Raw genomic sequence first — 13,024 nt, forward strand, 5'->3', positions numbered from 1 at the left:
TACCCACTGGAAGATTAAGTGCTATCAATATATTTGATGTTTTAAGATATATTTAAAATAGTTATAAAATATAAACTATCATGATAAAAAATAATGTTAATATAATTAAGGAAAAACACATTGAATGATGTATCATATAGGTTCTAAGAGTACATTATAAATACTTTAAAATATCATATATTCGACTTACTCTAAATTTTTGGAAAGAAAATGTAGAGTTCAAAGCTATCTTTTCAGGTTGAAAATTTTGAACAAATTCAACTTATCCCCATTTTCAGTCAATCTATGACCTTAATTAATGGTAATTATTAATATCACCCAAACAATATTGATTTCTCTTTTTCTGTTTGAGAGTGGGAGGTGCCTCCTCCTTCTATTGCAAGGTGTGTGGTCTTAATTTAGAGCACTGTAAAATTACTGAAATAATTCCACATACATTGTCACTGGGACATTAACAAAATTTAAGGCAACAAAGTGAAAATGCTTAAGCAAACTATTTAATTAATATCAGTAACCACTATGTGATCAACTCTAATAGTTGTCACTAAAAAAGTTGATATATTAATAACTTTAGCTTGACACATATCCAAACAAAATAGTGAAGTGCCCACTTATTACATGATCCCTTATTTCCATTTTTATCTGAAGTCTTTGAATATGAACCAAATGCCCACTTTAGGAAAATAAACAGCAAAGCTGTTTTAAAATTATTAGCTTAGTTATACTTTATTAAGCACCAGCTACATCCCATATGATTTTTATAGCCTAGAGTAAGCAAATAAGTCATGGCATCTCAAAATCACCTTTTAAATTTAATGAAGTTTAGAGGTTCCTATGCAAAAGATAGAGAAAATCCCATTTAGTAAACTGAGGATTAAAATCTGACTTCTGGAAAACCAGGAAGAAATCTGGCTATAAAATAAATATGTTTAAAAATAAAATAAAATTTAAAAATAAATATATTATTCTAAAATAAAGCTATTAAAATATTTGTATTCATGCAAACACCATTAGTTAAAATAAAAAGCTCTGATGTAGGTTTAAAGGAACCATGAATATATCAATACTTATATTTAATAATAAATATGGACAATTATAGCAATGGGACTTCCATTTATTATGATTATTTAAAAACTGCCAAAATACTTAATAAAAATAAAAATCTTCAAGGAAAAGTTTATACCCAACCTATTTTAAAATATGCAAATTATCTGTCAAGGAATCAATTAAATGGGGTTTTAGAAACTGATTGTAAACTCAATCCTACAATAACAAACAGCAAAAATACTAGAACATACTGATGAAAAAGTACCTCTTGTAGTCTAATAGTTATTTTTATCATTTTTAATATTTTTATTTAGGTATTAGCCATAGCACTTATTGGACCATCAATGAATTCCTAGGCTGAAAAACACAGAAAAGAACTAAGTAATCCTGATGTTGAAGATGATCCAAGAAAGAACTACAAATACTAAAATTAAGGCGGTCCAAGTGTGACATTAGATTGGCATGACAAAGGAACTCAAACTTAATTCAAAGGGAACTTTTGATGTAATATTTTCTTTTGCTTTGATATATTCAAAACTCTATTATATTTCAAAAAAAAGTAGTCAAGTAGAAACTTTTCCTCTTGAAAATGAAGTATTCTCCCAAAGAAAAAGGAGATGAACATAGAAAAACCCTACATCCTTTTATCTACTGATATGACAGATATCTAAATATGCATTATTCTGTACAAGCAGAAAGATGAGCTATTATTATATTTTCAATATTTGTGTTTCTATATATTTTAATTCGAAAAACAAAGTTGTGTTAATGCTTTCCCCAATTTTAAGTATACATTTATTATACATTCCTAATTACACAATGCTAGTGAACCATACAGAATTAGTGGTAGATGACCTCCTACACTGCTTTACCACACCATGTAGCATGCAGTCTCATAAACTCTCATCATTTTCAGTTGTTCCACACAGATACTTTATTCATCCAACTAGGCTCTTATTTCCTCAAAGGCAAGAATAGTTATTTTTCCTCCATCTATCCCAAGTGTAATTAAGACACTAGTACAAGCACAATGAACATAATATTTTTTGAACTAACTTTATTTACTCTGTACCTCACTCAACAAAGTGAATTTCAATAAAGTACTGTGGTAGTCACTCTGAAAAATAAAAATATTTTTTGAAAACTTTAAAAGGCCAAACTCTACTGAACTTATTCTAGTACCAACAAGGATTAAAAAAATTAGTAAAACAAATGTACAATCAATCAAAATACATTCTGCACTCATATATACCTAATTAGAATAAATAAATTTTAAAAAAAGAAACAACCCAACTTTGGATATTAGAAAAAAATAATTTTAAAAGAATGCTGAACATAATGGAAAGTGTTTTAATATAATAGTAAGTGGAAAACTAGATTTACTAATGTGTGTCAACTCATAAAACTGCTAAATCACATAAAAAGCACAAAGGAAATTAAAAATATTAATATTAAAAATTAGTAAAACAAGAAAATATTGCAAGCACAATAAAAGATTAAACACAGGAGAAGAAACATTAAAAAGCAAGCATCCACTACCCAAGCACATATATAAGAGCCCATTCTCTTTCATATTCAATCAATATGTGAGTATGAACACCTGTGCCCTAATTACAACTTTATTTTTAATTAATTTTTTAATTTATATATGACAACAGGATGCATTACAATTCTTATTTACACATATAGAGCACAATTTTTCATATCTCTGGTTGTACACATAGTATATTCACACCAATTCGTGTCTTCATACGTGTATTTTGGATAATAATGACCATCACATTCCACCATCATTTCTAACCTCATGCCCTCTCCCTTCCCTTCCCACCCCTCTGCCCTATCTAGAGCTCAGTGGTTCCTTCGACAGAGAATCTACAACCAAATTACAACTTAAAGAATGCTTTCTTAGATGAAATACTAAACTTAGTGTGCAGTTACATACTGATTTTCATAAAGGTGAAGAACAAAGAGTCACATAATTTATTTTTCTAAGAAAAAACTCCAAATTGTGACATCACAACATTATTATATCTTCAGTATTAAATATTGGTCAAAAATTCCAATTAATTCAAGTTAATTTATGTGACATAGAGGAAAAATGCAGAATTGATAATCTCCAGAGTTAAGAAACAGGCTAGGGAACAGGCCAACATGCCTTTATAGGCTTCATAGAATTACAGTTGCAAGATAGTGCTTTGTTTACCGTGATATGCCATATATAAACTTGTAAGTAATAAAAACCTCAGTTAAAAGGATATTTACTTTGTGGCTTAAAATATCCAAGTATTATTGAATAAATATAGTATAACATTAACTTCTACTTGGAAATTCCATTTTAAAATAATTTAGAAATGTGATTTATAATTCTAAATTATAATTTAGAAATGTGATTTCCTGTAAGAGTAACTATAGTTAAGAAATTCTTAGCCCAAAAGAATTCACAGAAATAAGTAGTAAACATTTTAAAATTAATGTGTGTAACTATTTACATTTGCTTTCTAAAAATTTTAAATCTGAAGCTTTTTCATTAAAAAATCTTAAGACCAACCTACAAAATTTTACTTACTAATAAGTAAAATCAACTTATGAAACTTTTTTTTTTCATTTATTGAATTTAATATGTTCAGATCTTGATGGTAAGTAAGGTCTGAAGTGTTCAACTACAAGAATTAAGACTTAAGTTCTATATTTTAATATATTCACTTTATCAGGTTAAGTATGAAGAAATTAAAAGTTGTTTTATAATAATGTACTTTTAACAATAAACGTTATATTAAAACATATATGACAAAAAGTCATAAATGAAAATACTCTCCCCAGATATTTAAGTGATGAAGCATATTCTATGATTTTAATTTTGAAAAACATATAAAAACCACTCAATATTTTAAAATGCCAATTCCAGTTTGTAGCTGCAGCAGTTTTTTTCCTAAATATTTTTTTTGTTGTAGACACAATACCTTTATTTTATTTATTTATTTTTATGTGGTGCTGAGGATCGAACCCAGCGCCTCACACATGCTAAGCAAATGCTCTACCAACTGAGCTACAGCCCCAGTCCATGCAAAAGTATTTTTAAGAACCTCAACTTCAAATACCTCAACCTTTTATGGAAAGATGGAAACACAGAACAAATTAAGTATAAAACGGACCCTTAGAGTACTGAAATGAGACAACATTGCTTTTAAGACTCACAGAAAGGTCATATGCTACCACCGCTGCCATAGACAAATGCCTTAGACTCTTCCCAGCAAGAACCTAAGACTCTCATTCTAAAAATAAAGGCCAGGGTTTGGGGTGAGGAAGCAAGGAGAAAAAGAAATGGCAAAACAGATCAAAGAATGTATAAGAGCTGGCTGAAAAGGCTTCATATGGCCTAGTTCAAGGTCCTCCTTTTATAGATAAGGCATCTATGACCCAGAGACATGAAAACCCATAAATTGTTATATTTAATGTCGTAACGATTTTGAGGAAGAGGAAGACAACCCAGGTTTCAGACCTCCTTTCCTTCCAGTTGAGTTTAATTTCCACTATCTTCTTTTTTTCCCACGGTCTTCAGCTTCATCATATCACACTTCTGAGTCCATGTGGAATACTAATATCTCTGCAGTTTGCCAAAAGAATATATATATGTAATACTAAATTCCTGTCTCCTAAAATGAACTTACCTAAAGCCCCAGGTTATAAAACTGGTAAAAGCAGAGTGGCTTAGACTGAAGTCTAAGTGGAGGGACACAGCCTTTGTCCTGTGGCAGTCCCAGAGTCCAGTTTAAAGAATATCCTTTTGTTATCACCTCTATCTACTGTCTAGCCCCATTCCATCAAAGAAAACCATTCCAATAAACTAATTTCTCAACCTTTGCCTCTGCCTGCAAGGACCCTTTCTACCATATGCATATTCTATTGCTTCTGCACATACACTTGGAATAATTGTGTCTATTCCTAAGAATATTTCCAAAATGATATTTTTAATTTTCCTAATATACCATCGCATAAGCATTTAGTATTCCATTTGAACAATAGAAAAGTGCTACCATAAAAATGTCACTAATATAGATTAGCTAGGCCATAGTGAAGAAGAAATAGGAATAGATGGATAGCTAATATTAATAAGTAAATTAATTGTAAATTTCATCGGATAACTATTTTGGAGCACAGATCCTTACAGAACAACTTTTATATATAGGCAGGACCTGTCTTAAACAACTGCTAATGATTGATTATTGAAGTTAGTGCTAATCCTTAGATTAAAATGCTATTTACAAATATATTATTAATCTGCTTATACAGTCCTTACTCAAAGTCATCTCTTGATAAATTAACTGAGGAAAAGCCTTAGCTAAGGATAAAATAGCTCCATTCACTTAACTCACATAATGTCATGTCTAAGCTCAATCAAACTTGGGCTTTGTGAAAAGGAATCCTCATATGTAAGGAGGGAGCTTTCTATGTCTTGTAATAATCCTCATCACCTGCTACCCAGTATACATACAAATTCACTCTGCAGGAGGAAAGACAGCATTCTGTAACCACTTGAAGGATATGAGAACAGTAATAAAATTTAGAATAAATAATTATACCATAAAGTTTATTTTTATGAAAGTAAAAACCTGAATTAAGACAGGGCCTTTTCAGAAATATATCTCAATAATATATTTCAAATATGAAATCTCTATATCAGGTTTCAGAACAAAAAATTACTGGAAAGTTTTGTAAAACATAAAATATAAAGCTGGATGTTAAGTAAATATGAGATTTTGTACCTAGCTGCAAATAATTCTGAAAGGACATAAAATCTGTTTAGTTTGACTGATGTTTAAAGTCAGGTGCTCTTGAGTATATAATTAACTTCTTTCATTCAGAAACAAATTTTATTACGCCTTAGAAATATAAAATGATTACAAATCTTTTATATATAAAGATGAATATTCTATATTAAATAGTAAATCAAGGTGATCTTTAAAAGTAAATTGCTTTAATGCCCTGTAACATATGCTTAAATAGGCATATCTGAAAAGTAATGATAAATCCTACTCATAATGTAAATACTAAACTCGACTCAAAATCCTGAAAAATATACACTGTGCAGCCTACCTGGTCTATTCTGGATGTTCCGGCTGCAGTGCACCAACTATCTTGGAGTGAATCTGAGCCCCAAGCTGGCAACTGCAAACTAGATCTCACCTTCAATAGCATAGAAGTTTTCATCAGAAATGAGCAATTTTCTTCCCCATATCCGCCCCCTCCCCAAAAAAAAGAAAAAAAAAAAACAATCAAAAGTTCTTTCTCTTAAATCTTTGTTCAATCCTCTAAAGATTTTAGGGAAAATAAAATCTTATTTAAAATAGCCATAATGAACTTCAACAAAATATTCAACAAAAAAATGATCAACAAAAAAATTTTAGCTTGGAAAAAAAAACTGTTTATCACCCTAACTATTAGGCCATACTTTGGAAAATGCAGTCACTGGATAAGTGAAGACAAATTTGAATTAGATGTAATATTCTTGATATTATTTTGCCATAATTAAAGCTGTATTCAATGTATTCTAAGACAGCTCATTATAGACAAATCTATGAATCACTACAGTTCCAGAACTTTTTAGGTTCACTATGTTATAGGAGAAACAAAATTTGATTACACAATAATAAATTTACTTATTTTAAAAGAACTGCCAATTAAAAGCTTCAATCAATATTTAAGAAAAAGGAGATTTTTCTACATTTTAAGCAGCTTATTTTCCATTGTGTGCTTAGAGAATGTTTTACATTCTCAATTTTCTCTATGTATCTCACTATCTAACTATATGCTTAAAAACTAGGACTTTATTTTTTTTCCATTTACCAATTTTACTATACATTACAACTGCTGGTGCCACCCAACTTCCTATTTTGAAAGATTAACATTAGAAATAATAAGACCAATTACATACCATTCTTACCTGTAAGGGTAAGAGTGTATTACTATTGTTGTCTGTTCTGAACACATTATCTTCAATCCAAGATTTTGGAGTCAGTGATGGAGTAGAGCGAGTAAATTTCGGTGGTGCTATGACATTACCAGAGAATGGTTTCTTCAATGGAGATATCTGATTCATGGTTCCTGGAATTCCCATGTTTCCAGTTCTACGATGATCTCTGCCATGCACTGCTCCCCAGGACATGCTTCCAGTGCCCCAGCCACTGCTCTGGTGGTTGCTCCAAGGCGATTGTTTCAGAAGAGGCTAGGGAAGACACATCTCTATTTAAATTATAGGCTTTAAAAAGCTTGTAATTCAAGTTTAAATTTTAGACCTTAGCCAGGAATTTATGATCATAAAAAATGAAATATATAAAACTGAAAAATATAGTTTAAATAGCTTACAAAAAGCAGTAAATTTGAAATCTTACTATATAAAATCATACTTATTACACGGTGGGCAAGTTTTTGCCATTTTACCTATTATAAATATTTCAAAACAATTACTCAAATAGAACCATGAACTTATTTTTTTCCTTTTAGAGAACTGTATGCATGACAAAGATGAAGAAAAAAATTTTTACTTTTAAATTAACTTTGAATTTGAATATTCTTAAAGATAGAGCCTACATCGTAATCCTAAAGGAACCATATTCTGCTAGGTCTTTCTTAATTAAGTGGTCTTTCTTAATTAAAATATCCCAGTTATGAGTGAAATTTGAGCTTCCAAAATAAGGTATATCACTACAAAAGTAGCTAATGATAAAGTTTAGAATTATTACACTGTTCTATGAATTAAAAATCTTTGAGGATAGTGCAGTATAGGAAATGTGTGTTTTGTTGTTGTTGTTGATTTTTTGCATTGTGTACTCAATTTTTATATTATCTAGCTCCAGTTGTTGCAGTTTCTTTTAAAGTGTTATTTCACTTAAATATCCATAAATTGTTAAGCAATTATCTGATGTTACCCATAGGTGGATCCACTGAGATACGTTGCCATAAGCAATGATAGACTTTAATTATTCTTAATAATCTTAACACAAGTCTCCATTAAGTTCATTCATTTTCAAGAGTAAATTATTCTAGTTTAGAACCTACGACAAGAAAAGTTAAGTCATCAGATAGAAAATTCACTGCAAGTGTAAAAGCAGTTTGTGCGTGTGTATGAGTTGCTAGCAACTCTACTATAAAAATAAGCTAATATTCTTACAATTTTGTGCTAACATTCAGCCAATGGAAATGTGGACCGTGCAGTTACTAAAAATCAGTAAATATGGTGGTACCCTTACTGCTTCTCACAAGACAATTTTAAACACCGCTGACCTACAGTACCTTTAAAAATATCTTAAATGCTAATGTAATCATGAACATATACCACTCTCCCTCCACAGTTCAGAAAGGGGCTGTGGACAAATCACTCCATGTATGAGGCCTTCCTTCGCTTACTAAATGATTCAAAGTTCTCTTCAATGGTCTAAAATTCCACAGGAAAGCTGTGTGACCTCTTACACTCCGTGGCGAGCCTGTGTTTTGGTCTAAGAGCAGATTACAGTTAAGTATGGATCATGGTTTAAGTTCTGCTAATGTTCCACACCACGACTTTAAGAACACAATTACACATGGCTGTGGCAACCTTTCAGTTAAAAAATGAAGAACCCGAGGCACAAAAGATAGCTGCTCAAAATTAGGTAAATCATGGAAAAGTATAATATTCCGAAATTCCATATTTTCAATCCCAAAGGCCACATTCTTTCTCTGCGAGGAACCAGAGATTCAACAAGAACTGTTAACTGTTACTTGGGTCAATTTAGATAAACTGTCAACTGTTACTTTGGTTAATTTAGATAGTATTCACCCTTGAAAACTTTGGCAATGAAGAAAGTTAGGTCAGCGCCGCTTAAGGTCACGCTCTGCTTCTGTCAGTCCCTGACCGCGAAACCGACTGGGACGACGGTAACAAACGCTGCCCAGACTCAAAGCCGAACCGCTCCTCCGTGACGCGGCACCCGGCGCCGCCCGGCAGTGCTGCGGGGACCACGGCGGGGCGTGCGGTCGGGGTCGCCACGCGGAGCGCGGTCCCCGCGGCGCCTCGGCGGGCGCACCCGACTGCCCCGCAGGCGGCCCGCCCGAGCCCGCAACCCGCCGCCAGGAAGGGCTGTCCGCCCCGCGTTCGCCGACGGCCGGGAGCCGGGCGGCGCGCCCGGTGCGGGGCACCTTCCTCCGCCCGCCGCCATCCCGCCCGGGCCCTGGCCTCGCCGCCCGGGCGTTCGAGGGGGCGTCCGCCGGCCGCCGCCCCGGCGCGAACCCGGCCCGCAGCCCGCCGCCGCCCGCCGGCGCTGTCACCGCGGCGCGGCCTCCCCCCATTCCCGCTCCCGCTCGGCGACCGAGCGGCCTCTCCGCCGCCGCCCGCCGTACCTGGTGGTGGTTGTACGAGTTCCTCTGCTGCAGGAAGGCGGCGGCCGCCGCCTGGTGCTGCTGCTGGAGCTGCGGGCTGACGGGCGACCTCCGGCTCTGCGGCTGCTGCGGCGCCGCGGGCGGCGGGGGCTGCTGCTGAGGTAAATTCATGGCGGGCGGCGGCGGGGGCACGGCGGTCGCCGAGAAGGGGCCGCCGAAACCGCCGCCGCCGCCGCCGCCGCTCGCCGGCACGCTGAGCCCCGCGCAGCCGTGCGGCGACACGGGCGAGAAGCTTGGGAAGAAGGCCGGGTTCATGGACGACGGGAGCCCGGGGTAGAAGCCGTTCTCCGAGTCGGGGCTGGGCGGCGGCATGGCGCTGAGCGAGCCGCCGCCGCCGCCGCCGCCCGGGGTGGTGGCCGAGGAGCCGGGCGCCTGCGGCTGCTGCTGGGGCGGCTGCTGGGGCGGCGGCGGCGGCGGCGGCTGGGGCGCCGGAGGCTGCTGGGGCTGGGGCGGCGGCGACGCGGTCTGCACCGACCAGGGGGTGCCGAAGCCGGGCAGCGGCGGCGGCGACGCGGAGCCGCCTCCCCCTCCGCCACCGGGGGGGCCCCCGCCCCCGCCGCCGCCCGGGTGCGGAAGGTCCGGGCTCTGCAGGCTGCTGAAGGCGCCCGCGCCGAGCGCCCCGCCGGGCAGGAGGTTACTGGGACTGTTGAGCAGAGGGTGGTTGGGGGACTCCATGGAGCCCGGCGCGGGGTTCACCGGCGGCGTCGAGGAGGCCAAGCCCGCATTGGGGGGCTCGGCGGCGCTGCCCTCGCCCGCGGCCGGGGTCTTGCGAGGGCTGCCCGCGCCTCCGTGGCGGCGCCGCTGGGCTGAGGGCGGCGAGGGCTGGAGCTGCGGGAGCGGGGGCAGGTCGGCCGGGCGCTGCCGCGGAGTGAAGTCGTGCGGCGGGAGGTGCTGCGGATGCGGGAGGCTGAACTGCTGTGGCTGCTGCGGCTGCTGGCGCTGGGCGAGCTTCGCCGGCTGGAGGAGCGTGCCGGGCGGCGGCGGCGGCGGCGGGCTGAACTGGCCCGGGCAGTGGAGCGGCGGCGGCTTCGAGTCCGGAGGGTGGGGATGATGGGGAGGGCTGAACTCTTTCCTCTTCTGGCTGCTCAGCTGCTGCTGCTGCCGCTTACTGAAGTCCTGCGGGGAGGAGGTGCGGCAGCAGCAGCAGGAGGAGGCGGAGGAGGAGGAGGGGTGGTGCAGACTCGGTTTGAAGTCCTGGGAGGGGAGGAGGTGGGTCACACCCGCGTTCGTGCCGCCGCCGGGGAGGTGGTTGGGGAGTTTCTCCGCGGCCGCCGCCCCCGAGAGTGGCCGCGCCGGCTGCTGTGTCAGCCCCAGTAGCAGCTCATCCTGCATGGTCTGCTGATGCGCCAGGAACGGGGAGGAAGAGGAAGCGGCGGCGGCCGAGCTGCCCGCGCCGCCGCCTAGGGGGCTGGAGAAGGGGGAGGCGGCTTCGGAGAAGCCGGTGACAGGCAACGGCGGCGGCGAGAGCGGGCCAAAGGGTGTGGCGGAGGGCAGCGGGGAGGTGGCCGCTGCAGGACCCGCGGCGTGGGGACGGTACGCCCCGCCGCCAAACGGGGACCCCGGGCTGCTGCTGCGGAGCGGGACGGTCTGCAACACCCCAAACCCGAAGTCCCTCATCTATCAGGCGGGCGACAGCGGGAGGAGAGGCTCCCCGTCCCCTGCCCCGCCTAGGAAGCCGCCGGCGGTGGGGCGGCGCGGCCGTGGTGGAAGGAGGGGAGTCAGTGAGAGAGGGACACTGTGACTGAGCCGGGGCTCCGACTTGGGCCCCGCCGCCCCTCGCGGCGGTCACCGCCGCCTCCCGAGACCCGCTCGGGCGCCGCCGCCGCCGCCGCCACCGCCCTCTCCGCTTAAGAACCCCGGAACGTGCGTCAGCGCCACCTCACAATCGCGCCGCCCCCCGCGGTGCGTCCTGGCACGCGCGGGCGCGAGGCCGCCGCGCCTCCGCCGCCCCGCCCCCGCCCCGCCCATCATTAACATGCGGCTCGGCTAGCCGGCGCGCGCTCGCGCTCCCCGGAGGGCGAGCGGCGCGGGAGCGAGCGGCGCGACCCCTCGCTCAGCGGAAGAAGCAGAGGCCGGTTGGGGCGGAGGCGGTCGGCCAACAGGGGTCTCGAGTACTGGGCGCGCGCTGGCATGCGAGCACGCGCGGGCCGCCTGGACGGTTCCTGGGCAACCGCCCCTCCAGGCGCGGGGTCCGCGCAAAGCCCATCAAGGTCTCACGCGCCTCCTCCCCGCGCGGCCCTGCCTTCTTCCTGTCACCCTTGTCCAGCCCTTGGTCACGTGAGGACCGGCTTTTCTAGGAGGGGCCGGCGGGCGGGGGAAACTGAGGCCGGGCGCCCGACCTGCGCGACCCCGCGTGGGAGCGGCGCCCGGTGCCCGCGCGCAACGCAGGCCAGGTGCGGTCGCAGATTCGCGGGCCCGAACTCTGCCCGCAGAAGGGCCGTCTAGCTGTTCGGCCGCCCCGCCGCCCCACGGCATCCCGACTGGGAGCGGTCCGCGTCGCCCTAGAAAGCGCCTTTTGGGTTTGTTTCCGTTTTTAGCCGGGCGTGTGGCGTGCTGTCACCGACCTTCCTGCAGCTGCGCGAAGGTGTTTTCTGAAGGCGAAACCTAAAGCGCTGGAGCCCCGTTCTGTGCACCGAACATTTTCACTTCACTAACGAGAAACAGAGTCTCTGGACCCTGACACAGCTCCGTGTGGTTATTTGCACTCTTACAAGCTTGGAGCGGGTTACGAAGCGAGCTCCCATAGTAACCCTGGGCCCGCTCCAAGTCCTCCTGTTTCATAAAAGCATTCAGTGTGCTGTCATCGGGACCTTGGCGTGTGGGACTCCTCCCCAACACATCCATTCTGGCATTCCCGCCCAATCCCCCAGGGAGACTAATTTAAACATTTCCTAGGCTTTATTAATTTTCAAGGGAGAAAGATTTCTCACATCAGGGTAAGAAGGAGATTTTGACTCAGCAGCAGGCTTGTTGAGGCTTGCAAAATGGAAGGGGAGAGAGAGCTTTCCACTTCAGTGCTCTCTCAGGAGCACTGAAAGGATCGGATCCTGTGTATTTCCCTTCCTATGGAAACATTTTACATAGGGAAAAGTGGTTGAAGGTGTCCATAAAGAACGCAGTGATCCATACTACATAAGATATGCAGTTCATATTCCTGTTTCACAATTTTAACTTTTTTGTTGGAGCTTGGAAGTGAAAGTACAGAAAAATTCTAGAAATAAAGACTAATCTCAAAAGCTGTAGAAGATTGATTCGGACTACTTGATTTTGGTTTACAAGTAGACTGAAATTAAATATTTAATGTTGTAATTAGCATACCCTTATTGATGTAGGCGGATTACAGTTATATGAATCCTCATTCTCTACTAAATTTGATTTCCACTTCTGTTCAGCAATGCAAATATCTATAAATCAGAATAAACAGTAAAAAGAAAAACATCGCAAGACGATATGTTTCACGTATAATCTGTATGATATCCTGTATAATGAACTAAGCTTCATATTGTCTTTACAATAGGGAAAAAGTAACTTTTTAAAAAAAATTGTAAATGGTTCATAAATTGAT

At 42.4% G+C, this 13,024-nt stretch overlaps 1 protein-coding gene across 7 annotated transcripts in view; it reads right to left on the reverse strand.

Annotated features, from left to right (window-relative positions):
• Cpeb2 (cytoplasmic polyadenylation element binding protein 2) overlaps positions 1 to 12,167 on the reverse strand; it is a 68,927-nt gene extending 56,760 nt beyond the window's left edge. For 2 of the 7 annotated variants that reach the window (XM_026402793.2, XM_026402789.2), the window contains exons 1-3: positions 9,421 to 11,306; positions 6,989 to 7,270; positions 6,142 to 6,231 (exon numbers count right to left, since the gene is read on the reverse strand). In XM_026402793.2, coding sequence (XP_026258578.2) covers positions 6,142 to 6,231; positions 6,989 to 7,270; positions 9,421 to 11,076 — 2,028 coding nt within the window. In that variant the 5' untranslated portion in view covers positions 11,077 to 11,306. Of the gene's footprint in view, positions 1 to 6,141; positions 6,232 to 6,979; positions 7,271 to 9,420; positions 11,307 to 12,023 lie in introns of those variants that run through there. The other 5 variants (XM_026402832.2, XM_026402812.2, XM_026402821.2 and 2 more) reach the window with 3 other exon arrangements.
• Between the last annotated feature and the right edge of the window lie 857 nt (positions 12,168 to 13,024).

This window comes from Urocitellus parryii, chromosome 10 (assembly GCF_045843805.1).
Source record: "Urocitellus parryii isolate mUroPar1 chromosome 10, mUroPar1.hap1, whole genome shotgun sequence".
NCBI lineage: Eukaryota > Metazoa > Chordata > Mammalia > Rodentia > Sciuridae > Urocitellus > Urocitellus parryii.